The 24,779-nt window shown below is 36.6% G+C and overlaps 1 protein-coding gene across 12 annotated transcripts in view; it reads left to right on the plus strand.

Annotated features, from left to right (window-relative positions):
• bru3 (bruno 3) overlaps positions 1–24,779 on the plus strand; it is a 457,921-nt gene that overhangs the window by 61,845 nt on the left and 371,297 nt on the right. For all 12 annotated transcript variants that reach the window (XM_066294016.1, XM_066294020.1, XM_066294017.1 and 9 more), the window contains one exon: positions 21,547–21,629. In XM_066294016.1, coding sequence (XP_066150113.1) covers positions 21,547–21,629 — 83 coding nt within the window. The remainder of the gene's footprint in view (positions 1–21,546; positions 21,630–24,779) is intronic.

Genomic DNA, 24,779 nt, shown 5'->3' on the forward strand with positions numbered 1-24,779 from the left:
AATAGTTTCATCAATTTCAATTTGTTGTTGCACAGTGATGTGTTTTTGAATGAAAATTTTTAAATTGGTATGAAATGGTAACAATAACATGTCACACGAATTTTCAAAAAATTATGATTTTGGGGAACCAAAAAAGTATTCATCCTCGTAGAGCTTTCCTGCAAGATGCTTTTTTTCGAAATTTGTCGCCATGGTATTAAAATTTTTCTAGATTTTTTGTATCATAAAAATAATTTTTGTGAAATTATCAGTAACAGCATAATAGTCATAGGAAATGGGTCGAGAGTTGAAAACACTAAGCAGTGTTCAAATAGTGCCATTAGTTCATTAAAATCTAAGTGTTCGACGCATAGGGCCGACACTTAAAGTGGCTCGTACTACTGTTCAATACATTGTGTCAAAATTTAAAAATGATTCAATTGATAATTTATAATGTAGTGGATGTCTAAGGAAGCTCGCCATGCATGAAACTCGAGGCATTCTGGGAATAGTAAAGAAAAATCCTGAAACCAGTGCTCCAGAGATGGCCAAACAAGTTCAAACATAATTTGAAAACACCGTAAGTGTACAAACGGTAAAAAATCGTCTCGACTAATTTGAATATAAAGGAAGAACTATTCGAAAAAATCATTTTATAAGCGAGAAAAATTTTTAAAAAGTTCAGATTTTGCTAAAACACATGCAAATAAACCACCATCCTCTTCGGAAAACAATCTATTCTCAGATGAGAGTAAACATATTCGGTTTAGATGGAATAGGTTTTGTCTGGAGAAAACCCCATACACAACTAGATCCAGCAAATCTGATGCCAAGTATTAAGTACGGAGGGGGCAACGTCTTGGTTTGGGGTTGCAGGAGTACCCTAGGAGTGAGTAATCGCTTCAGAATTGATGATATTATGATTGCTATGAAATATGTGGATGTCGGGGTAACCTGACTGAATGTGCTACCAAATTGAGCATAAGGAAATTATATTTGTTCCAACGGAGCGGTGACACCAAGAACACTGCCCGAATAATCAAGGAATGATTGCCTTACAAAACACGTGAGTTGCTTTCTACACAGTGACCAGACGTATCAGGTTTGTCTGGAAACTAAACCAAAGAGGGCTGAAATTCGATCCCGTCAGGAGCTAATTGCCCACTTACAAAAATGTTGATCAAAAATTAGTCCAAAAATGACCAGAAAATGTGTTGGTTTAATACCCAGGGGGCTTTAAATAATCATTAATGCCAAGGGCATGCATACAAAATATTAATTCTAATAATTATTGTTGATCTGACTTAAATTAGACTTCCTGCATTGTGTGTATTATGTGTGCGAGTATACTATTTTGGCTTCTGAGAATAATAATTTTTGAAAATTTCCTTGCCTCGTTATTGTTTTCGTTTCTTAACAATATAAAAATGTCCATCCAAGGATTACACATTACTGTGTAACAGCAAATTGAATTTGAAGAAAATATACACCGAGTTAAAAAGAAGTGACTCATCCAATATTTTTGTCAAATTCGAAGCTTTGTAGCTTTCATGTTCTTTATCATTTTTTTAACCACCGTGTCCATGAATACCGCACTTGTGTTAAAAATCTTTAACATTTTTGGAAAGTACTTTTTTTTAACAAACATTCTGTTTTTCAATTTATTGCTTTACCTTTAAAATGATCAAAATTGCTGCATTTTTACTGAAACCTTGCATTTAGCATAGAATCCAATCCAAATCAGTGCATTGTTAGCACAAAACTCACTGGTTTAACATGTTTGCTGATAAATTGTGTTGTGAACGAGGCAAAATCATCAAATTAAATAACCTCAGTAGCGGGTATTGCCACCTCCAGCAAGTTTCAGAGATTCTAATCTTGGCATAGTGGAAATTAAATTTAGTTGGACTTGTCTGGTATGATGTTCCACTTTTTAACTAATGTATCGTGCATTTCTTCTGGAGTTGCTGAAGGCCCATCGCGAGAACGTACCGTGTGCCCTAATTCATCCTATGCATGTTCAATTGGTTTCATATCTGGAGTTTACGCGGGCTATTGCAGTGTGTTGACACCAGCAGTTTCTATGAAGTTTAGAACGATTCGTGCTACATGTGGTCTGGCATTATCGCTTCATTAGAATAACATTAGGGCTAGATAACTCAACATATGATTACACATACTGCTTTAAGATGTCATCAATATAGATTTGCGCGGTCATTGATTGCTTAGGAGGGAAAAAATGAGGCGGGGTACGTCCGTTCATCGAAATTCTAATCCAGATCATGGCTAAACATCCATTAAAATGCTGGCGCTCTATAAACAACTCTTTTGCCCAATCTTTGTCACAGGCGCTTTTGGCCATTTACCATATTCGGGCAAAACTTTGATTTATCCGTGAATAAGACGTGGGATTATTCTTGAATGGTCCATTGTTCATAGGTTGCAACGAAGTTTCTTCGTTTTGTTCGGTGCTCTAGAGATGATTTTGGACCTTTCACAGGCCTTCTTACTTTAAAATTTATTCCGTTCACTCATCTACAAACAGTTTACTTGCCGACTGTAGTACCTCGAACCTGAGGTTTTGTTGCTCCTCCACTGTAAATTAAAATCAATTACGTAAAACCTATAGCCTCACGAAGTGATCATCTTTCGGGGTCGTTTTCCGGGGACGAATGGAACTCGCCCCTCGAGCTGCGCTTCCAATTTCTCGTAGTTGTGAAGAACTCTACGCGCTGCGGTAAAAGGAATTTCTGCTACGGAATGTCAAATGTCAAGTAGGAAGGCAATTGTTTTTTCACAGCCTACTTGAATTCGGTAGTGCATTAATAGGGGTGAATTCTTTGCAAAATGCAGAGTTTCAGCAAAAATGCTGCGATTTCGACAATTTTAAAGCTAAAACGATGAATTGTAAAACAAAATGTTTACTATAAAGGGCACTTTCCAACAACGATTAAAGATGTTTGACACAAGTGCTGTATTGATGCAGAGAGCGGTTTAAAAATTCATTAAGAACGTAAATCTAAATTTTTCCATTAATTTCCATGAAGCAAAAAACAAAATCTCCTTCTTCCAATTACATTAATAGCCAACGGGCTCGACTTTAAAGCGTCGAAAAATTTATTGAATTCGAATAACTGATATAAAAGGTAGAAACTTGGAATTTGAAAAAAAATGGGGGTGAGTTACGTTTTTCGGGACTCAGTATATATTTACCATAAAAAAAAACACGGTGTACGAATACTTTCTGTGCCCTCTGTATGTGATAAGAATTTATATTTCCACGGGTTCTCCCCCTTTGAGAGTTCCCCACTCCCCATTTCGTCTTCCTTCAGTTTGGTACTTATCAGCAAAGGCTTTGGTAATTGTAAGGATTCTTCTGCGTGTGGTTTTCTTCACTTTACGGCAAACTGGGGACAGTGAAGACAATTCTCAATTATTCGTTGCTCACTAACAAAGTCAATTTCTAGGTTAACATGTCTCATGCAAGCTAATTTTTTCTGTTGTGAACCTAGGAATCCGAAACTCCTGTCCTGAAGTCCTCAGTATTGGGCAAGTGGACGGCCTTAACAGAAAATTTGCGGATTCCAACTGTTATCGTATAATTCAAGATAACCTAATTATTACCATATTCTCCAGTCTAGTCGTGGAATATAAGGCCATAACGTCGAATTAAAAACAAATTTGGATTTTCGGTAGCGTTCCTCTATACCACCGGTTCCAGCCTTTTGAGTAGGTAAATGGGCCATATTTTGGCCGAAGAGCTCGCGTGTACCTATCGTGGAAAATTATTCTTCAATTACAAAATAATTCAGATGCATAATTAAAATAAACGCGAAGCCAGAGCAAACACAGGTTAAGTGCAAATTTTGCAACGCACGAACTCCCATTTGGATGAAGTTATTTTATAAAATTACTCCGTATCCGGCTAATAGCAGAGGAATATGTAAATTGTAATTTAATGGAAATGAAGGTACATGTCCAGGAACGGAAACAATTTTAAATATTGTTCTGGAATGTTAGCAAAATAAAACAAAACTGAAAGCGCCATTGAAGCGATTGATTCAAATTGGGCGGGCATTTATACAAAAATGTTGCCTGACTTGGCATAAATCCACTACCCGTTTTGGCTATTCATTTCGCATGGTTTTTTTAAAGGTTAATGGATCCAATCCGGCTAACAGATTATTAATTACCATTTACTATCGATGGGGAAAACCCAACTGACTCCCGATGTCCAGGGAGAAATTGAAAATGCTATTTGGGACAAACAAAAACGAGGCACGTCCGCCTTGTAACGACGAACGCGAAGTGCAGAGTGTGTGGTCATTGAAAGTTTATCACGTAGCCAATTCAATATTAACAAAAATAAACGTGTAGGACATGCCCGGACCAGCGGAGATGCTCCAGCAACTAAATCTCATTACAGAAACACGATAGCAAAGTTATAAAGTCGATATAGGACGTGGCCCGGGAGTTGGAGACTCTCTTGCAAGTCCACTCACGTGCATCTTTAGACTTGGCATGTCGCTCCATGTAAGAGATATTATGTAGTGGAATGTAGCAATGCAAAGAAATATAGGTCTATAGAAATTGATTACTGGATATTTGGTTAAGGGAGGGATTGTTTCTCTTTCATGCTGATGTCCTATACGCTCTCTAGTGACGCCAAAAAAAAACTATGACGGCAGAATATGGAGCCTCAGTGGGCTGAATCCCTTAGCAACTGAAGTGTTGGAATGTCGAAACGCATAATAAAAATTTATACCTTATACTTGAAGTTAAATATCTTCAAAAATAAGGAAGATATTTGAATGCGGGAAACATATTCAGAGAGGTGGATGTTTTTTTTATGTTGTTTGGGAACAACGTCTCACACATAAAATGGCGGTTATCGCAGCCGTGAAATTGCACACTCTTCCCAGTTAAAACTAAGAATAACGTTCACCCTTCACTAATAGCCCTGACGAACGCTCCTGTTGACGCTTTATTTTATTTTTTATTTTTTTAATTTGTTTTTTTTCTATAAGGTGTTATTAAGATAGCTAAATCTACAGGGGAAAGCGAAAACTAGAAATTGGTCTAGCCGTTTCTAGTGTGTTAAATCTACACTGAACTTGATATTATCGATCAGGTTTTGTGATGTTTTAAAATCGGGCCTTAGAATATTAGAGTTGGTGATTTTGCCTTGGGACTGTTTTCCTGTTTATTGAAATACCTGTTCACTATGTCCACTGATTCGCGAACAACGGGCACCTATACAGGCTGTTCCCAGATCCTGAAAACAGGTAGGTGCTTCGCAAATTTTTAGTCTTTTATTTATTTTTTTTATATATCTGGTGTGCTTCCTATTAGTTTTTCACCCATACACGAGTTGGTAAGAATGAACTGCATGCGGACATTATGAAAACAAGAAGAGAAATATCGTTCCGAATACATAGCAGACTAAAATTTTCGATAAAACGATATTTTTATCGAACTAGGTAGGTTATCGAAAATTCGAAACACGATCCGAAGTCCATTCCTCTGAATACTGCTTTATGAATGTCTCGCCTGAAATTTTTTCGGCGAGTTATGTATCGAAGAGATTTTATCAAAAATTCATGGTTATTTCGCTGTAGTCATCCTGTAGCAGTTTTCTTGCACCACGCAAGGATGCAGCCGTTTGAATGTGTTTACCCCGTTCAAATATTTATCTTTCTTTCTGAAACATTTAATTTGGAAATTAACCTACAAATTTTCACCATGCATTTTGAAATTCGTCGCAACTGAACAGTTTGTTTGCAAATTAAAAGGGTGATTCTCGAAGGTACGAATTATGACTAAATCACTGTGATAAATGCTTAACTGTTACTCCTCGTCCGTTAATAGCTTTTTGACAAAAATTTATTAGTAGGACTGTTTTTTGTCAGACCCGTAAGGGCACGTTTTTTCTACCGTCATGTAATTCCAAGATCTGCTATTGATCTATTCAGTCGGCATTGCATTTGTGTCTAAAACACAGTGTCTACCCCATGTGTTTTAGAGTGACGAACACCAGATTTCGGTACCGGGAAGTGGTCTCTCCCGCCCTTTTCCTGACCCGGAACTTTCCGAAAATTCAGACGGGAAGAGCCAGACTTCTTAAGAAACATCCACAACGCGCACGTCGCGACCGATCGTCATAACGCCAAGTATTTTGAGATACATTACCTCAGATCGATTGAGGATCCTTGCATTTAGATTCACTAATTTTAATACTAATTAATTAATTAATAATGTTTTAACCGACATCGTTATTAATTGAACAACTAACATCAGTTCGTTTTTCGAATTTGGACAAACCGAACGAAACACGTTGCAGTCCCCGCAGAATTTGTCAATTTCCTGTTATCGACAGCTGGTACTCGAGTGACGTTCCCAAAGCGTTTTCAGGAGTTAGATTTGGAACAAACCTGAACCGACACTATTTTGGACACCCTGTGTACCAGGTATACCGGTATGAAGTGAGCGTCAGGGTGTAAATGTCTCGATATAGGGCATTTCTCGTAAACAAACCTTTTTTTTGTTTGCTTGGTTGGTTTGCAAACTGACAAACATATTTAGTACAAATCAAGACTTTGAACAAATAACAATATATTATTTCATTGTGCCAAAAATGTCGAATTTTGTACCACAAAATCATGATTTGCGGAGCATTAATTTTTGCTTTCGTTTGAAGAAAAGTGCTGCAGAGTCGCATCGAATGCTTGTCGAGGCATATGGTGATTATGCTTTATCAGAAGCAACATGCAAAAGATGGTTTCAACGATTCAGAAATAACAATTTTGATGTGCAAAATGAAGAACGTGGTAGACCACCAAAAAAGTTTGAAGACGCCGAACTGCAATCAATATTGGATGAAGATGACACTTTAAGTCAAAAGCAAATGGCAGAAATGTTAAATGTTGCACGACAAACAATTTCTGATCGTTCAAAAGCTATGGGAAAGATCCGAAAGTGTGGAAAATGGGTGCCGCAGGAATTGAAGGAAAGACAGATGGAGAACCGAAAAAACACCTGTGAAATTTTGCTTCAAAGGCACGAAAGAAAATCAGTTTTGCATCGAATTGTTACTGGAGATGAAAAAATGGATTCATTTTCAAAATCCTAAAACGGAAAAAATCATAGGTTGATTCGGGACAACCATCAACATCGACTGCAAAACCTGATCGATTCGGCAAGAAGGCAATGCTGTGTGTTTGGTGGGATCAGAAAGGTGTGGTGCACCGCGAGCTTTTAAAACCTGGTGAAACCGTTAATACTGTTCGCTACCGACAACAATTGCTTAATTTAAACAATGCATTGTTCGAAAAACGATCAGAACGGGCCAGAAGACAGGGGAAGGTAATTTTGCTCCATGAAAACGCACCTGCACACAAAGCAACACTGGTCCAGGATACCATCAAAACACTTGGCTGGGAGTTGCTACCCCATCCGCCGTATTCACCAGACTTGGCTCCTTCGGACTACCATTTGTTTTCATCGATGGGACACGCATTGGCTGAGCAACACTTCGATTCCTACGAAGAAGTAGAAAATTGGGTGTCTAATTGGTTTGATGCCAAAGAGGCACATTTCTATTGGCGTGGTGTCCATAAATTGCCAGAAAGGTGGTCAAAATGCGTAGAAAGCAGTGGTCAATATTTTGAATAATTTTTTTTTCTTTCCTTGTCAAAATTGGTGTTTTATTTTCACAAAATAGCGCTCATTTCATACCGGTAGACCTGGTAAGAAAAACGTATTATTTTAAATCAGTTTCGGGGCACGGGAACGGGGCACACAGCCCGCGGCCTATTTTCACCTGAGGCGTTTGTTGTACTTTTTGAACACATTTTCCTGTTCACTAGGAATTTATGTGGGCAATAGAGGAGAACTATTCTCCAATATAATAACAGCAATTTAGAACTCCGTTTAAACCTGAAAAAAATTGTACCATGATTAAGAGTTAGACAATAACTTACTTTCAGAATTTCACTATAAATAATGCAAGAACGATCCCATAAGAGGTTTTCCAAATGTCTTATTATTTTCAGTTTTCTAGGTTTCAAGCTATAAATTTTTAAGCTCCCGACTTGGCAATCGAATGTTAATAATGTATTTATTTGGGTCTGCCTTTTTAGGTTGATTTGTTGTTCAGAATTTTCGCAGTCGAACTATTATTACGAAACCTGGATATTTAATAATTCAGTAGGATTCGGGCGCATCGCGAGATCTCCCAATTCGAATGTAAGCAATGGTTATTAGCAATATAGCGCTTTGAATTAATATAGCAACATTGCGTTTTGATTCTGATCAGATTTGCATTATACAACCGACTGATTTCAGTCTATTCAAATCAGTACCGTACAGCATTAAACGGTTTGCATGCTGAGCAGGCTGAGTGAGATCGAGTGACTACAGTCCCAATTAATACTTGTTCTACCGTCCCATCCTGGGTCGTTATTATAAATTTGCCATAAATTATAGTGCTTGGGAGCGGAATTATTTCGCTGGATGCTGAAATCGACTATCCGGTTGAACGAACTTCGAATCGTGATTGTATTAAATATTAAAAGAGGCCTCGGGCGATATGATTTTGTGTTTCGATACCGGCCTGTTCAGTAATTTTCCATTAACAACAATAATATAATCGATCGACCCTTTGTAACGGCAGTTATAAATATCCCTTCAACAATTATAATTCAAAAACAGAACGAGTCCATCTCAGATAAGGCACCTAACAGATAGTGAAGTTATAAACATCAACTTGTCTCCCGCGACACGCAAATGTGTAGGAATGATTAAAAACGGAGTTTTATTTTATTCGACTGGTCACGAAAATGCATTCAAGTGTTTTTCCCTACTTTTATCGTCCGTTTAATTTATGAGCTCCCACTCCAGTGTTTTTTAAAATTTAATTTGTTTCTTTCACTGTTTGCTAAGACCGGAGTCGATAATGCAAAGCAGCGAACTGTATTTCAGAAGATAAGGCCGAACTTAAGAGTTTAAAATGACTTTAATTCTTAACCGTTTTTTTTTTTTTTGTTTTTGAGATTGCTCCGCCGGATTATTCCTATTTCATTATTCCATGTAATTAGAGGGAACCGGTTAGTTATGATCCCCTAGGAAATGCAGTTTGGGAGGTATTTTTGCGGCCATCTTTAAAGACATTCCTCCAGCATTAAATTTCGAAAAATTGCCCCGTGCCTTATGCAATGAAGCAAACTATTAGGTTGTGTAGTATGAAATGAGTAGATTCTCGAAATGCCACATTCAACTGCGAGTAACTTCACTCTAAATCTATATCTGGACTTGACTTTTTTACGTGGAAAAGGCACATTCTTCCTCTTTCGATCAGAGTTTAAAGTGTTAAAAATTATTGAAAAGTTTTATTTTTATAAAAATTTTTGCGCAGCCATGCAAAATAGTGAAATTCGTGTGTTAATGAAATATATGAGTTCCACCGTGGAACCACAAGAGTTCAGACGGCCCGCAATATTAATTATGTGTTTGGTACTGAAGTCACTTCACAGCAAACAGTATCTCGTTGGTTCATGAAATTTCGTTCTGGCAATTTCGACCTAACAAATGTAGCATCGGGTGTTTTTGATACTACTTTAGATATATGATGTTGGTTATATCTTTGTAATGAAGTCACAGGTCAGAGAGAAGGTATACAAGTTTACGTTTATTAATACGGAATATACAGACTAATGAATGTAATGAGCGCGGACACGACGACTGCGTTACAATGACCGACCGTATCCCAAAAACAAGGGCAAGAAAAAGAGAGCCCTCCATGCCTTGTCCATCCTTAAGTACCAACATCCATGGTGATAAACCATGGGCGTACCTTGACCAGGGTGCCATCTGCACCATTTGCCGCATCAAACCGTGGCGTCTTAACCGAGAATTGGAACTGCAGCTGTGAGACCGACAAGGTCTACTGCGGGCAATTCCAGCACCGACAAAGCTCACTATATGCAGCTCCAATGCCGACCAGGTTTACTGCGGGGATTTCCATCATCGACAAGGCATGGCATGGGAAATTCTCATGCTCTAGCCAATGTCTACCAGTGCCGTGCCTCAAGGAGTATTTCTAACTTAAAAGTAATTCCTACTATCTAATCCTTATCGAACTTTCACTTAACTCATATTTACAAAATGACTAGACACGAAACTAAAGCGCAGGGTTAGTTACGTAACCCTACACAAATGAACCACGTGGACGACCTGAAACTTAAGTAGATAACGATCATCCGAAAGCCGTGGTGGAAGCGAATCCACGTCAAAGTGCGTTCGAATTTTCGTTAATGTTCAGTGTAACCAAAAAAACAATGTTGACTCATTTGGCTGAAATTGATGAGGTGAAGAAGCTGGACAAGTGGGTACCGCATGAGTTGAGCGACATACAGAAAGACCGACGTGTCGAAGCTTCAGTTTCTTTGTTGTGCCGGTATAATAACGATCCATTTTTGAATCGGATTGTTACTTGTGATGAGAAATGGACCCTACATGACAATACCAGACGTTCATCGCAGTGGTTGGATCAAGGTGAACGACCAAAACATTGTGCGAAAAAAAATCTTCATCAAAAGAAGCTTATGGTGTCCGTTTGGTGGTCCAACGCAGGTGTCATCCATCACAGCTTCATGAAACCTGGTGAATCGATTACGGCTGATGTCTACTGCCGACAACTGACCGAAATGATGAGGCAACTGACGGTCAAGCAGCCAAGATTGGTCAATCGAAGCGCACCGTTATTGTTGCACGACAACGCTCGGCCGCACACCGCACCAGTCACCTTGGCCAAGCTACAGGAGATGGAATTGGAAACTCTTCGTCATCCACCGTATTCACCCGACTTAGCACCCACTGATTACCACTTCTTTCAAAATTTGGATAACTTCTTGGTAGGGAAAACATTCAACTCCGACGAGGCTGTCAAAGCTGCCTTCCACGAGTTTATCGACTCCCGGCCTGCAGGCTGTTACAGCAGGGGAATCAATGAACTTCCCGTTAAATGGCAGAAGTCTATCGATAATGGTGGTGCATATTTCGATTGACAATAAAAACATTTCATATGAAAAAAAATGACTAAAATGTCAATTCAATTCTACTCATTTCATACTACACGACCTAATACATACCGCTAATTTCGTCTTCCACCAGTCTATTCAGGGAAGGTGATCCGCGAGAATATCCGAACTCGTTAAGTTACAATTATGTATAACACACACACTTGCACAATTCATTATGTTTTAAATTGTTCTTTATTTTATAACTTGCGGTTATTTTGCATTCACACTTTCAGGAAATGAACGTCCTGTGTTCATTAGTAGTGGTTAAATGTGTATAATTATATTACACCGAGGATTTCAGGTGCAAAGTTTGAAGAGATGATTCATAAATGGATGTTTTGTTGTACTGAAACATAAACTGAACTCTTCTTGGAATTTAACGCTTTTGAATGCCTAAATAACCCTTTATGTCACTGAACAAACCCTAAGTAAATAAAGACATCAACGTCCTTGTGTACACGACGTTAACTGCAGTTCACAAATTAATTTCAAAAATAAATCAAATTATAATTGAAGAAAGTTAAGGAAGAAAAGGTAAGTAGGGAAAACTTGAAAGGAGATTTTTTGGAGAATTCTGAGTTTGAAAATTCACGAAAAACTACGTTCTCCGGAAACAGGGTAGTCAGATCGAAGTTTAAATGTCGTTTTTTTTTTAATTATTCAACACCTTGTACATTTGTAATGTAGGCTTTTTCTTTTCTTTCTTAACTTGTCTAGGGTTTTATTTCTGAATTGTTACAATTAGGGGCTTACTTACTAACTTAACTAAGAGGATACTTGCGTTCCTTCACGACACTCCCGACACCTCACCGACTCGTTACCTCGTCCCAATTTCTCCAATACCTTAAATGCTGCTTTCTGGGGCAATAAACCAGCGGCGTATCCTAACCAGAGACCGATTCCCGATCCGCCATGTGTCCAGCCATATCTGAAGAGCGTAAACCATCCTTTGTCAGAACCGTTGTCGACTGTCCTTCGACCCTCTTTCCTGGTTCTAACAAAGAGATGCTCGACTTTCTTTTACTTCATACGGCTCTCAACCAAGGATAATTACTGGGAAAATTCCAGTAATGCTGCGAACCACATGAACTCAGTGACCATACACATGGGCGTATCATCAGGGTACCTCACTCTTTACTCCCCTAACCTAGCCTAACTTTAGCTACTTTACAATGTACATTTTCCTATTTGCATCTCGATTTGGTCAGACGGCAACAATTATAATTATTAATTAATATTTACAAAATATTGCAGCGATCTGACAAACGGATCCTACAGTAATTTGACGGTCTCTGAAAGCCATGATCGAATAGTAAGGTGGTTCAGAATGCGGATTTAGATCAGCCAAACCTGGTCCTAGAGCTTTCTCGAAGTTGTTTCAATTTTGCTAAAATCTGTTTCATTTTCATAACAATTTAGAATTTACTACGAACATTAAATTGTTCCATCAAAATGGTGGGTTCTGGGTGCTTAAATAAGTAAAATAATAAAGTCGAAAACTCAAAAAATGAAGTTACGTAGTATATTAAATTCAGGTCATGATACAACATATCTTCCTTTACTAAATGTTTATAGGGTGTTGAGTTCATTTTCAGCTTCCAACGCGCATTAAATATTTAATGAAAACGGCTTATGAATATTCAGGTGTGGTAACTATACTCATGAATGTGAATATTCCATGCATGAAAAGGGGAAATCTCACTGAATTCAAAATGATTTTAATACTCAATGAAAACCTAGATAAGCACTCTAATTGTTGTTATCTTCACCGCTCTTCAAACCCCGTTGTACGTCCCAAACCCAGGGCTTTTCAATGATCAGAGAAGAGGTCGTTTAGACAAACCTTCAACGGGACCAGCAGGCCTGAGCAATTACTCAACCTCATTCAAGAATGAAAGGAAGATGCGCTAAGTATAAGAATGTTTTTATTCATGGAGTATAAGACTCTGGTTTGTGACAAGCAGAAGCAAGTTTAAGTAGCTCTCGCATCTAGAAAATCTACGACTTTAGAAATATTTGAAAAGTCGCATTGGAATGGAGAGCAAATGAAGTAGGAGGCTCAAAAAACGAATTAATTTGAATCCCACAAACTCAGAAAGTATAGAATATCAAAGGTCATTCGTGTGGAGCTGAGCACGAACAGCAAGAAGGTTGAAGGAATATTCCTGACTGTTGGTAACATTGTGACCTTTACTTAAGCATAGAATATTGTCGGGATATTCTGCAATCTCATTTTCCTGTCGTAGCTCTCTGATGCAGTACATGAAAACTAACCTGGAGTAATTTTTGATCAAGAATAAAATAAGACATATAGATTTGATGGTAAACTCCTGAATATGAACACACAAAACAAGTGGTATTCAGAAGTTAAAAAAAAACTAGCGACGGTCTATTGGTATAATACGAAACCAAAGATTACCAATACAATAACTTTTCCATATTACATGACAAGGATGATAATCTCGAGGCATATTACTTCATGTTTAATTAGAATAAATAGCACTTTGGTATGTTTCCATTATTATGAAATGCAAGTCGATGAATTAAGAGCATTGCTTTTAGCTCTTCCTCGTACAGCCTTTTCTATTGAAAAAACTACTGCAAAAATAACGCATGTCCTTGCTTTCGGCTACTAAAAACGGCAAAAAGAACTATTCGATTCATCATTAATTCAGGATTATTTTTTCGTTTGTCCTCCCTTTTCTTTTATTTCCAGAATTCTGTCTGCCCTTTTTAGGTACTATGTAAATAGATTTTATACGGGGTGTTCCATTTAAAGTTGTAATTACAGATTACTCAAAAACTATACGTTGTATGAAATAAAAGTTATCTGGTAAAGACGGGGACATGTTACGAAGATGGTGGCTTTAAGTCAAAATACCATTTTAAGTTCGATTAAGGGCAATTTTCTTTTCAAATCCATATTTTCTTCGCAGATCCTTGTAGACCGTTAAAAAATGAGAATTTTTCATTTAAACCATTTTTTATTAGGTCTTTGCTGCACTGTTATCCTTGATTGTTGTTAGATTTTTGAGATCGCCAAAATTATTGCATTTTTTTTCTAGAAAAATTTTGCAATCCATATTCTGTTTGAAACTCATAATAATACTTCTAACCAATCAAAAAGAAATAATTTCTATGAATTTTTTTATTTGGCAAATTAATTTAAAATCCTGTTTTGAGAAACTTATTGAACCAAATGTTCAATAGAATTTCCTTCCTGCTTCAAAAACGTCTCAACTTTTATTCGAAAAGAATTGTTTGCTCTGCGCATCATCTCCCCGTTTATCAATTGACAAGCAGTTTCAATTCTCCTTTTCATATCGTCTGCAGTTGTTGGTTCTTCTGCGTAAACTTTGTCCTTTAAAAAACCACAGAGTAGAAAATGTGGTAAGGTCAGATCAGGCGATCTAGGAGGCCAATTCACTGGATCCCCCGGTCCAATCCATCCATTTGGATACGTTTCATTCCGAACCTCAAGGGATATTTTAGACAAGTCGGCTGAACAGCTGTCATACTGACACCACATCACCTGTCTAATCGCAAGTGGATCGTTTTCTACCAATTCGGGAAGAGTATTATGCAAAAAAATTGCGCAATATTTTTCCATTTAAGTTTTCTTTAATGAAAAAATGTTCAATTAATTGTTCCCCAATAATACCGCACCATACATTCATTGAGCATGGTCTTTCATGTTCAGTTTTTCCAAGCCAATGTGGGTTTACAGCAATCCAAAAATGCAAATTACGGCTATCCACTGCACCACGGTGCAGTGAATGTGGATTCGCCCAAAAACAAAACGTTGGAGAAAAATTTTTACATTTTGATTTAATTGGTGCCTTGCCCAATTACAAAAATTGACTCGATTTTCAAAGTCAGTTCCATGGAGATCCTGATGTAAAGAAATGTGGTAAGAATGGTATTTATTCACCTTCAAAATTCTTTGGATACTTTTCTTTGATATTCCTGAGTCAACAGCAATTTGACAAGTTACACGGGGATCGAAGGCAACAGCTGCAAGACTTGCTATTTGAATGCCTTTATGTGTTGCACTTCGGGAGCGGTTGCGTTTTTTTTTGTTTCCACCGTTTTCGTTTCTTTGAAATTTTTAATGACACTGTCGAAAGTCGTCCAACAGGGAACATTTTCATCGGGAAATCTTTCAGCATACATTTCTACTGCCCGACCATCATTTCATACAGCCTCTCCATAAATAAAAACCATTTTTAATTTTTCATCCTAAGCACGGCGATTCATTTCAATTATTGAATTTTGGAATGAAAAGAATAATTTTTGACTAATTTCACCCAAAATAATTAAATTGATTATTGAAAGAAGAATATCGATTTCCTGTAGACCTTGTCATAAGGTAGACAGTTAAACGAGAAAATTAAACATTTTTTTTTCATAGAAAGATATGTTTTTTTTTATTAGATAGAAGGATTGTTATGAGTTTTAAACAGAATATGGATTGCAAAACATTTTTAGAAAAAACAATGCAATAATTTCGACTATTTCAAAAATTAAACAACAATCAAAGGTAACTCAGCAGCAAAATATCTAATAAAAAAATGTATTAAATAAAAGAAATTCATTTTTTGAAGGTCTACCAAACCAGTAAAAAATATGGGGTTTCTATTTGAAAAAAAAGTTGCCTTTGAAAGGACCTTAAAATGACATTTTGACTAAAGAAAAGTCATTGTCTTCACAACATGTCCCCCTCTTTACCGGACAACTTTTATTTGGAACTTTTTTTCATACAACGTACGGTTTTTGAGTAATATTCAATCACAGCTTTAAATGGAACATCCTGTATACAAGGTGCATCATTTGATCTGGAATATCGAACTATGTCGAACACTGGGCATTCTATAAAGAAACGTTTAGCATCAAACTTTAATGACTCTGAGGAGGATGGGTATTGGTACTAAAGTTGATTTTCCTCTACCCTTTACATGGCCGAGGTGGGGGTTAATTTTTTTTACCCATTCGGATAATAGAGCCAAAAATAAGAAAAAATCATCTGACATATTTTTCTCTTTGATCCATGCTAGAAAACATTATAACTAAAGAAATTCCACTTTTCTTTCCTTATGATTTACAGAAAGGTGTGATATCTGCTTTAGAATGAATGAAAACTTAAATCTTCATATAGATTCTATTTAAAGTAAATATTCAAAATGGTATGCCCAAACTTCAATGCAGTTATCTCTGTTTTAAAAGACTCTTTATATCTACGAAGTGTGTCTTCTGGAATATTGGCACAAGCGTTTATAATTCCCAGAATGATATCCTCACGAGTCGTTGGTATTTTTTTATCAACCTGATCTTTGATATATCCCTTAAAAAATAAATCCAGCGAAGTAAAATCTGGAGATCTAGGAGGCCAACTCGCCAGACCGGATCTGCCGATCTATTGACCGTTAAAATTACGATGAAGAACTTCCCGCGACACCGTTAAATAATGAGCTGCATACGAAACCACATGTCTTGTCGCACTTCTAAGTTTAAGTCCTGGAGTAGTTTATTATCCAAAATATTCCGGTACATTTAACCATTCATGTTGTGTCAATTATGTGGGTATGGATAAGTTTAGTGCCAATGATTCCACATCATTTGTTGAAAGTCCGAGGACGCTGCTGCTTAACTCGTCAAAGCCAATATGGATTTTCAACAATCCAGCAGTGCATGTTAGGCCTATTGACTGTACTATGATTGATAAATAATGACACGTCACATAGACATGGGAAAAAAATTGAATTTCGTTCTATTTGTCCAGACGCTCACTCACAAAAGTCTGAGGAATTTTGAAAATCTCCCTTCTGGAGCTTTTGTTGTAAAGAGATACGGTAAGGATGATGCTTGTGCATCCTCAGCATTCTCCACACACCCATGTGAGAAATTTCTGATATCTCTGTTTTTCTCACTTGCAACTGCAATTTATTGTTTGCTCCACATACAGCAGTTAGAGGGCTCCGTTTCTTCTGATTTATAGTCTCTTCATTTATACATTTTTTAATCACACGATAAATAGAAGTCCAGGACCGTGATCTTTCAGGACAACGCTGAGCGTAGAGATTGACAGCACTATCTAAACGCTTAGCAGCTTCTCCATACACAAAAACTATTTCGATTTTCTCTTCTACAGTTAAGTACTCCATTGCGAAGCAGTATCGAGAACAGAATGTTCAAAAGTAGATGTTTTATTTGTTTACGTTATTGTTTATTTATCACATTTTGTTACCGTAGAATTTTTTTTGTCTCATAGAAATATTTTAAAAGTGAAAGTTGCCATTTAAGGTATCAATGAAATTTTGTTAATTATTCCAGCATGAATTGAAAAAAATGTTTTGGACATTTTTTTAAATTTTCAACTGTATCACTCGAATCTGTAAAAAAATGGGGCTTCCAATTTGAAAGTGAAAAGTTAACCCTCATTCACCCCGCTCACACGGGGAATGGAGGGGAATCAACTTTAGCACCATTTCATTTCCCTTTCAGAGTGATTAAAGCTTGATACTAAACATTTCTTCATAGGATGCGTAACATTAGAGACATTCCGACACTGCAAGTTAAATGTTAAACACTGTAATTTGGGGGGTTTCTCTATGATATGTGTCTACCTCGAACTCTAAAGCGAACAAGAAAATCTATTTGCGCGGAATCATTTGTTATTATGGCGGCAGGGGCAAAGGTAAAATTTACATCCCTTGGAAAATAAATTGGCATGTTGTTTCCAGCGAATAGAGAGCAAATTCGTTGCATTTAGGAACAGAAAAAAATTAGCATAAGGTTCCCCCTAACCGTATGACCACTATGATATTAATTAATGAAGCCATTTTACAAATATGCGCTATTTCTCTAGAGATTGAGCTTCCTTGAAATGTTTCCCTGAAGACAGCTGCTCCCTTAATGTATGCAAGAAATTCACACTGTTTGCATTAAATTTTACAAGTCTGATTTAAATATGGCAAAATGATAAATGGTCGTGTATATTGTAATTTTGTAGTTTGATCGATGACTGATTATTATCAATTACTCATTTACACTTACAGAAAAAACGAGTTATTACTAATTATAATTAATGGAGTTTTTAAAGCATATGAATAAGTTATTTTTACAGTGGTAACTGTAACATGTTATTAATAGACTAAGGAGCTCCAATTTACATATAGCTCATATAGCTTCTAAGAAGTGCTGCATTCTGTTTCCTTTAATTCTTCTATAGTTAAGTAGAAAGCTAGAAGGGCTTTTGTAGTTAAAACTCGTCTTCGTCGGCATTATTTCTCGGCACTATGATAAACTTGTCCCGCCCAGTGTACTTAATAAACCTACAAAACAGCTGTCTCTAAGCACATATACACTCCGAATTACGCAATTGTCAGCACACGCAATTCGTCCTATCCATAGCAATACATGCTATGTTTAGGCAACCACAAGAGTGTACCTTTACATCAGTATCACGAAATGTTCCTCAAGCCAAATTGAGTCTGATAATCAACGGAACACACGCGATATTACGCAATTATTACGATTGTATTTACACGCACTCTTTCTGGCTTCGCCTATTCATCATCAAAATTAAACAAATTATTCATCACGACACTTGAATGGGAGTCTCGGTTGGGATAATATATGCATGTTGATAAGGAAGGAGCAGAGGTTTATTACTATGATGTTTGGGGTGTCATTGTTAATAATGAAAATAAAAAGATGCTTGAAAAGAAAATTTATGGCAGTAAAGTTAAATTATGCACAGTTATCACCAATTCGAGTGAAAATATGGGGATTGTGTAGGTGGGAGAAGGACCGCACGAGGTTTAATGTTGCTTCGACAAAGACAAAGGAAGCGGTTTGGGAGATTAGCGGCTGAAGTGGGCGGAGTCAGCTCAGTGTTTTGCCACATCCATTTCCGTTTCTGAATTTTTACTGATATAAGTTCCAGTGATGAACTAATCGTTTTTTCCTTTTTTTTTACATTGCTGCTCTCTCCCCCGATATTTAGAAACGTTTCCATCGTCTCGAGGGCAGCAAAATCTATACTAATCTAAATATCGCAGTGAAGACGACGGCCGGAAAGACCAGTCCAGTGGGCGGAGTCAATCCAGTGCTACCAGATCTCTCGTATCACAATATTTGCTAATATAAGTTTCAGTAACGGATTGATCGTTTTTTCTTTTCATTTATTTGCATTGTCGCTTTATTCTAAGATGTTTTTAAAAATTCATCGCCGCAAAGGCAGCAAAACTCATATTAATCTAAACATCGAAGTGGAGAGATACGCTGCATGGACTAGCACGGCGGGCGGGATCAGTCCAGTGTTATCGGATCTCCCACCGTTTCAAAATTTTTACTAATATAACTTCTAGTCATGAATTAATCGTTTTTTTTTCATTAGCTTACATTGTTGCCTTTTGTTCTGACATTTTAAACGATTTACATTGTCGTGAAGGCAACAAAATCCATAATAATCTGAACATCGAAGTGGAGCCGTAGGCCGGACGAACCAGCCCAATGGGCGGAGTCAGTCCAGTGTTACCACTTTTCTCACAGTTTCAGAATGTTTGCTAATATAAATTCTAGTGATGGATAAATTCTTTTTCCTCATTTGTTCATAATGCTGTTGTTGCTCGGACGCTTTTTAAATTTTTCATCACCGCGAAGGAAGCAAAATCTATACTAATCTAAACATCGATGTGGAGACGTCGGGCGGACCGACTCCGCCCACGTCAGCGGCTAACCGCGCAACCCAATTTGTTGGTATTTGTGAGGGGTATATTTAACCTGTATAATAATTTAGGTGTGCACATCGATCGAAAGCATATGCTTCCAAATATAGCTAAATTTAAAAATTATTTCTTTCGTGGCGATGGACTCCCTTAGAGAGAAAATTTCCATGTTGAGCACGAAATATGTTACAGTAATGAAATTTTCAGCAAAGGTAGAGAAAAGCACGATCTGCGCACAAATCCTGTAGCTTTGTCAATTTACAATACTTTTCAGTTATATTATTATGCTCTAAAATATGACGCTATCATGTAATGGAAAATATGCGGCTTTCAAACGTTAAACCACAAAGAACTTGTTGCCCTTATAGAAAATTTATGTTTCTCTATAAGGGCATGTGACAGACGCGACCAAAGAAACCGATGTCTGCTGGAACAGTGAAGTGGTTTCGATGCCAATTCTTAAATGTGAAAAATTTTCCAAGGCATTATTTCAGAATATACAGATATAGGGGAAAGGCTCCATGCCAAATATATAAAAAGCTTTTAACTTCCCAACTTTAGACGATTGGTATAGATGATGCTGCATTTCTCCCCCGGTAAAGTGGAATATATAGAATTAGAGGAATGTATTATATATAAACAGATTCCGAACTAAAAGCGTAGGTATAGTAAACTTCGATAAGAGTTTAAAACTTTGTCATAGCCCATTAGGTTGGCCCAGTACTCAGATGCGCCTGAAAGTTTCTGCATTTGTTATTCGGCTGTAATCGACCAACTCGAATGCCAATACAGAAACTTTATCAAGATGTTCAGTTCTGACTGCTTTAGAAGTCGTCTTTATGAGTCAACATCGAAACTACACATCTTTTATGGGCCAACATCGAAACTACACTTTAAAGTAATTACATACACCCTCCATGTCAAACTTAGTCCAACATATCGATGTTGATCTACCCTATGTATAAATAATGTAGCCAGTGGTAATTACTCACGTTTTGATGACTTTGATCATCAACGGCGTGATGGATTTTCCCGGAAATAGACGTGGGAAAATTGAGTTGGAAAATGGCCAAGAAACTAAATAGTCCCTCGGTAATTTTGCGTTTAGAGCCGGACGGAGTTTAATTTTCTTAAATTGAATCATGCCAGAGTGCGAATAAAAATGTTGCCCTTAGATAAGGGACTGAAGTTTGTGTTGGAATTACCCCCGAAAGCTTACTACAATGTCACCAAAGGCTTTCTTTGAGAATCTTAATTATGATAATTATTACGGAGTGAATTTTGCCGCCAAGAAGACAAAAACGGGAAAGTTGTAAAACATGTTACCTGAAATTACTTAAGGGGATTTCATTATGTGATATGTCATGGAAACGAATGCAATCTAATTCAGCAAGAATTCAGCACAACCCCGATAACGACACCCCCGAGTTCAAGACGAAGGCTAAATTTCCAAATCAATCATTCTTTAACAGCAGGATGCCATATTATCGGCTATAAAGGGCGTCGCGTGTCGGCTTTAGGAGAAGCATTGTATTTGTGTCTAGCTTGCTCTATATTCCTTTGTGAAAATATAGAGCCCGAAATTCGGGCCTCTGCGTTTTAATATTCCAGCTGAAACCTGCCCTTTCAGCTGTATTTTTAATTACTTGATGACACTAAATTCTCAACAACAAACGAGGGGAAATGTTTTTTAGACCTAGCGAATAAAAATGCAAATGTAACGACAAACGTCCTCATTTCGTTTTATATTTTAATTGCAGGTTGCGCATTCCTAACGTACTTCAACCCGGAGAGCGCCCTCAATTGCCAGAACGCTCTGCATGAGAAAACCACGTTATCAGGGGTGAGTGGCGTCATAATGTTTAGTGTTCCTTTAATTTCCTTGTTATGAATTTTGATGCTAATTTTGCGAAAAAAAATTACCATTAATGGAAAACGTATGAAATAAGTCAAATAAAATTATTTAGAATATCGGATTGGGACAAGGAAAGTCAGTAAATTGTCAGTTTTCTATAGCGTTGCACTCGCTAACTTTTTTTTATTAAATTTCAAAGCAATAGAGGGTTATTCCTATTGTCGAACTGCAGACGCTTCGTAACATTATAGACCGATTTAAAGTTCCATGCCAGTTAGACGTAAGAAGTTGCCGCAAATAGGAAAGAATTAAAAATAAGGATCCTTTAAAATTGACGGTCTGTCATTACGTCTTACGGTTAAATCATGAATGACACGGTGAATAATAAATTATTCAATTTCATCTTTGCTTTCTCTTATATCTAACTTGTCACCCCTACGAACCTATATGTACGGCTGTACCTACTTTTTAAATTATGTCTTTCTAAATAATATCAAGTTGTCCCCCCTCTTTGGACACGTATACAGGGTGTTTCTTAATGGATGGGCAAATGTGAAATGAGTAAATCATGAGCTTATTTTAAGATAATAACTTCATATAAAGGCATGCCCTAAATTGCTTCTATTTTAGTTTAAAAGGTGTTCAAGTTTAATTTTTTTTCCATTTTCATTCATTTCTCTGTTATATCTAAAGATAATGAACAAAATTGGTAGTAACAATAATTTTTTAATTCCGGATAACGTGTAATAACAATTATTTAAAATACTCTACACGACGTTCCTTTTTCCGTGGTCGCTCTCCATATTTTATATCAGAACTTTTTTTATGAAGTTTTCAGATTTTGTTCATTAACTTTATTTAATCTCTTATGCTTTTATTAGTTTGTTTCCTCTTTAGTTTTCTTGTTATGAGAAATAGTTTCACAGATATTTGCAAATACGTCTAACCATGTTTGCCTCGATTGACCTATGAATATGATAAAATGCCAAGGTGGTAAAATTATAAGCTATTGCAAATGTCTGTCAAAGTATTAGCAATGCACTTGGAATTTTTGACAAAATCCAGCAACAAATTCTACAAATGTCATAAAACAAGTTCTGATGTAAGATATTGAGAGCGACCACGAAAAAAACTGCCCTGTAGAGTATTTTAAATAATTGTGATTTCAGTGTATTCGTAATGCTAAAATGATTGTTACTACCAATTTTGAATGAATTATCTTTATAAATAGCAGCGAAATTAATGATCATAAAAAAATGGAAGGAATTCTGGAAATTTATATCTTAAAATAAGTTCATGATTCATGCACTTCACTTTTTACCATCCGTTAAGAAACGCCCCGTATCTGGTTTTCTTGATCACGATTGAAGCCGAGAACGTATCAATAGGTGGATGTTTGTGTAAGTTTCAAACAAATACCTTACTCCTAATGGAAATAAAGATTTGGAAAATTCTATTAACTAGAGAGATTTGAAGGTCTCATGAAGAGTTTTCCTTTTGTAGCTTTGGTCTAATGGCTTTCTTGATCAATTTTCAAGGAAAAAATACGTCTATAGGGGTTAATTCAACTAACGAACGTTGCAAACTTCGAGAAAATAACTTATTCCTAATGGAGTTACGAGGTTTTCGAAATTGCGGTAATTGTAGCGTTGCACTGATTACTGGAAGATTTTTCTTCAGCATTACCATCAAATTTCCAGCAAGAAAATACGTATGTGGAGCGCTTTTTCAGCTATCAAACAATGCGAATCTGGCAAATTGATTACGAATGAGAGTTTTAAATTTTTAGAAATTATGTTTAAAAGAAAGTTGTGTTAGACTTCCCCTTTTTGAACATTCGTCAGAACTCATCTATTTCTGGATAACTTTTCTACAGAAAAAACACTCCTCTAGAGGGTATTTTCAAATATCAAACATTGAAAACTTGAATAACGAAACTCATGCCTAATAACTTCTTAAAATTTTCTTAAAATCCCGGTTTAAAAAAATTAATCCTAATGAGAGTTCTGGATTTTTGAAAAGTGTATAAGGGGAAAATTGCGCTGAAGTTCGTCCTCTCTGCAGGAGATTGCGGCAATTGCAGGGGAAAATACGTCTGAAGAGGGTCCTTCTAACCATAAAATATATCCGGAGTCCCGAATAAATAACTTATTCCTGGTAAAATGTTTTATTGAGTTCTGAATGTTTTAAATTTGCGTTAAGGACAAATTTGTATTAAATGTTATGCCTTCGGCAGCATTCGACACAGTACTTTCTGAATGAAATTTTCAGGATAAAATGCGCTTGTAAAACGCCATTTCTTCTTTCGAACAGTGCAATAATACAAATGTCTTCGAAACATCAAAGATTTTTTTCAAGGGGTGTTTTATTTTTAAAAAAATGGGATGCTGATTTTAGGAGCTCGGATGAAAATCTGTTTCAGAACTAGAAGATTTTTCCGTGAACCATGTTAATATTTTGTCATTGCTATTGTTTATTCTCAAAATATTTCAGAAAATGATCTCCTTAAACAACAAAGATTACCTGCTAAGTACGTTCTCAATATATCCAGAATCAACTACAATTTGCACTTGGTAAATATGGGCACACACGTTTTTTTTTTTTTTTTTAATGGCAATTAAGCAACCTTTTAAGCTTTCGACCAATTTTAAGTTTGTAGTCTTCAGACCTGTCTTATCTTATATCTATATGTCAATTAAGCAAGCGATTAAACTTTCGTCCTCACGACTCTGTGGAGATTTTAATATAATACATACAGATATCACCACTTACAAGTGGAAACATAAGGATTGTGCAAGTGGGAGAAGGGCAGCATAAGGTTTAATATGCCTCCGATAACGACCGACGAAGTGGGTTACGAAGCCAGCAGTTGATATGGGCTGAGTCAGTACGTCCCACATCACCACTTCTATGTTTAGATATTTTCATGGCGAGGGAAATTTTTAAACATATCAAATGTGACATATAATAAATGATGCACATCTTTAATCACGCAATATTCACGTCCGAATGATTTACAAACCTTAAATTGCAAAAATCGCAACGCGAACAACCTTTGTTATTGGCTCCTACGATTTTATTCCAATCAGAAATAAAAAATAAATTATTTAAACTGAAACAAATAATTCCATAACTTAA

The sequence above is a fragment of the Euwallacea fornicatus genome, chromosome 20 (genome assembly GCF_040115645.1).
Source record: "Euwallacea fornicatus isolate EFF26 chromosome 20, ASM4011564v1, whole genome shotgun sequence".
NCBI classification, from domain to species: Eukaryota; Metazoa; Arthropoda; class Insecta; order Coleoptera; family Curculionidae; genus Euwallacea; species Euwallacea fornicatus.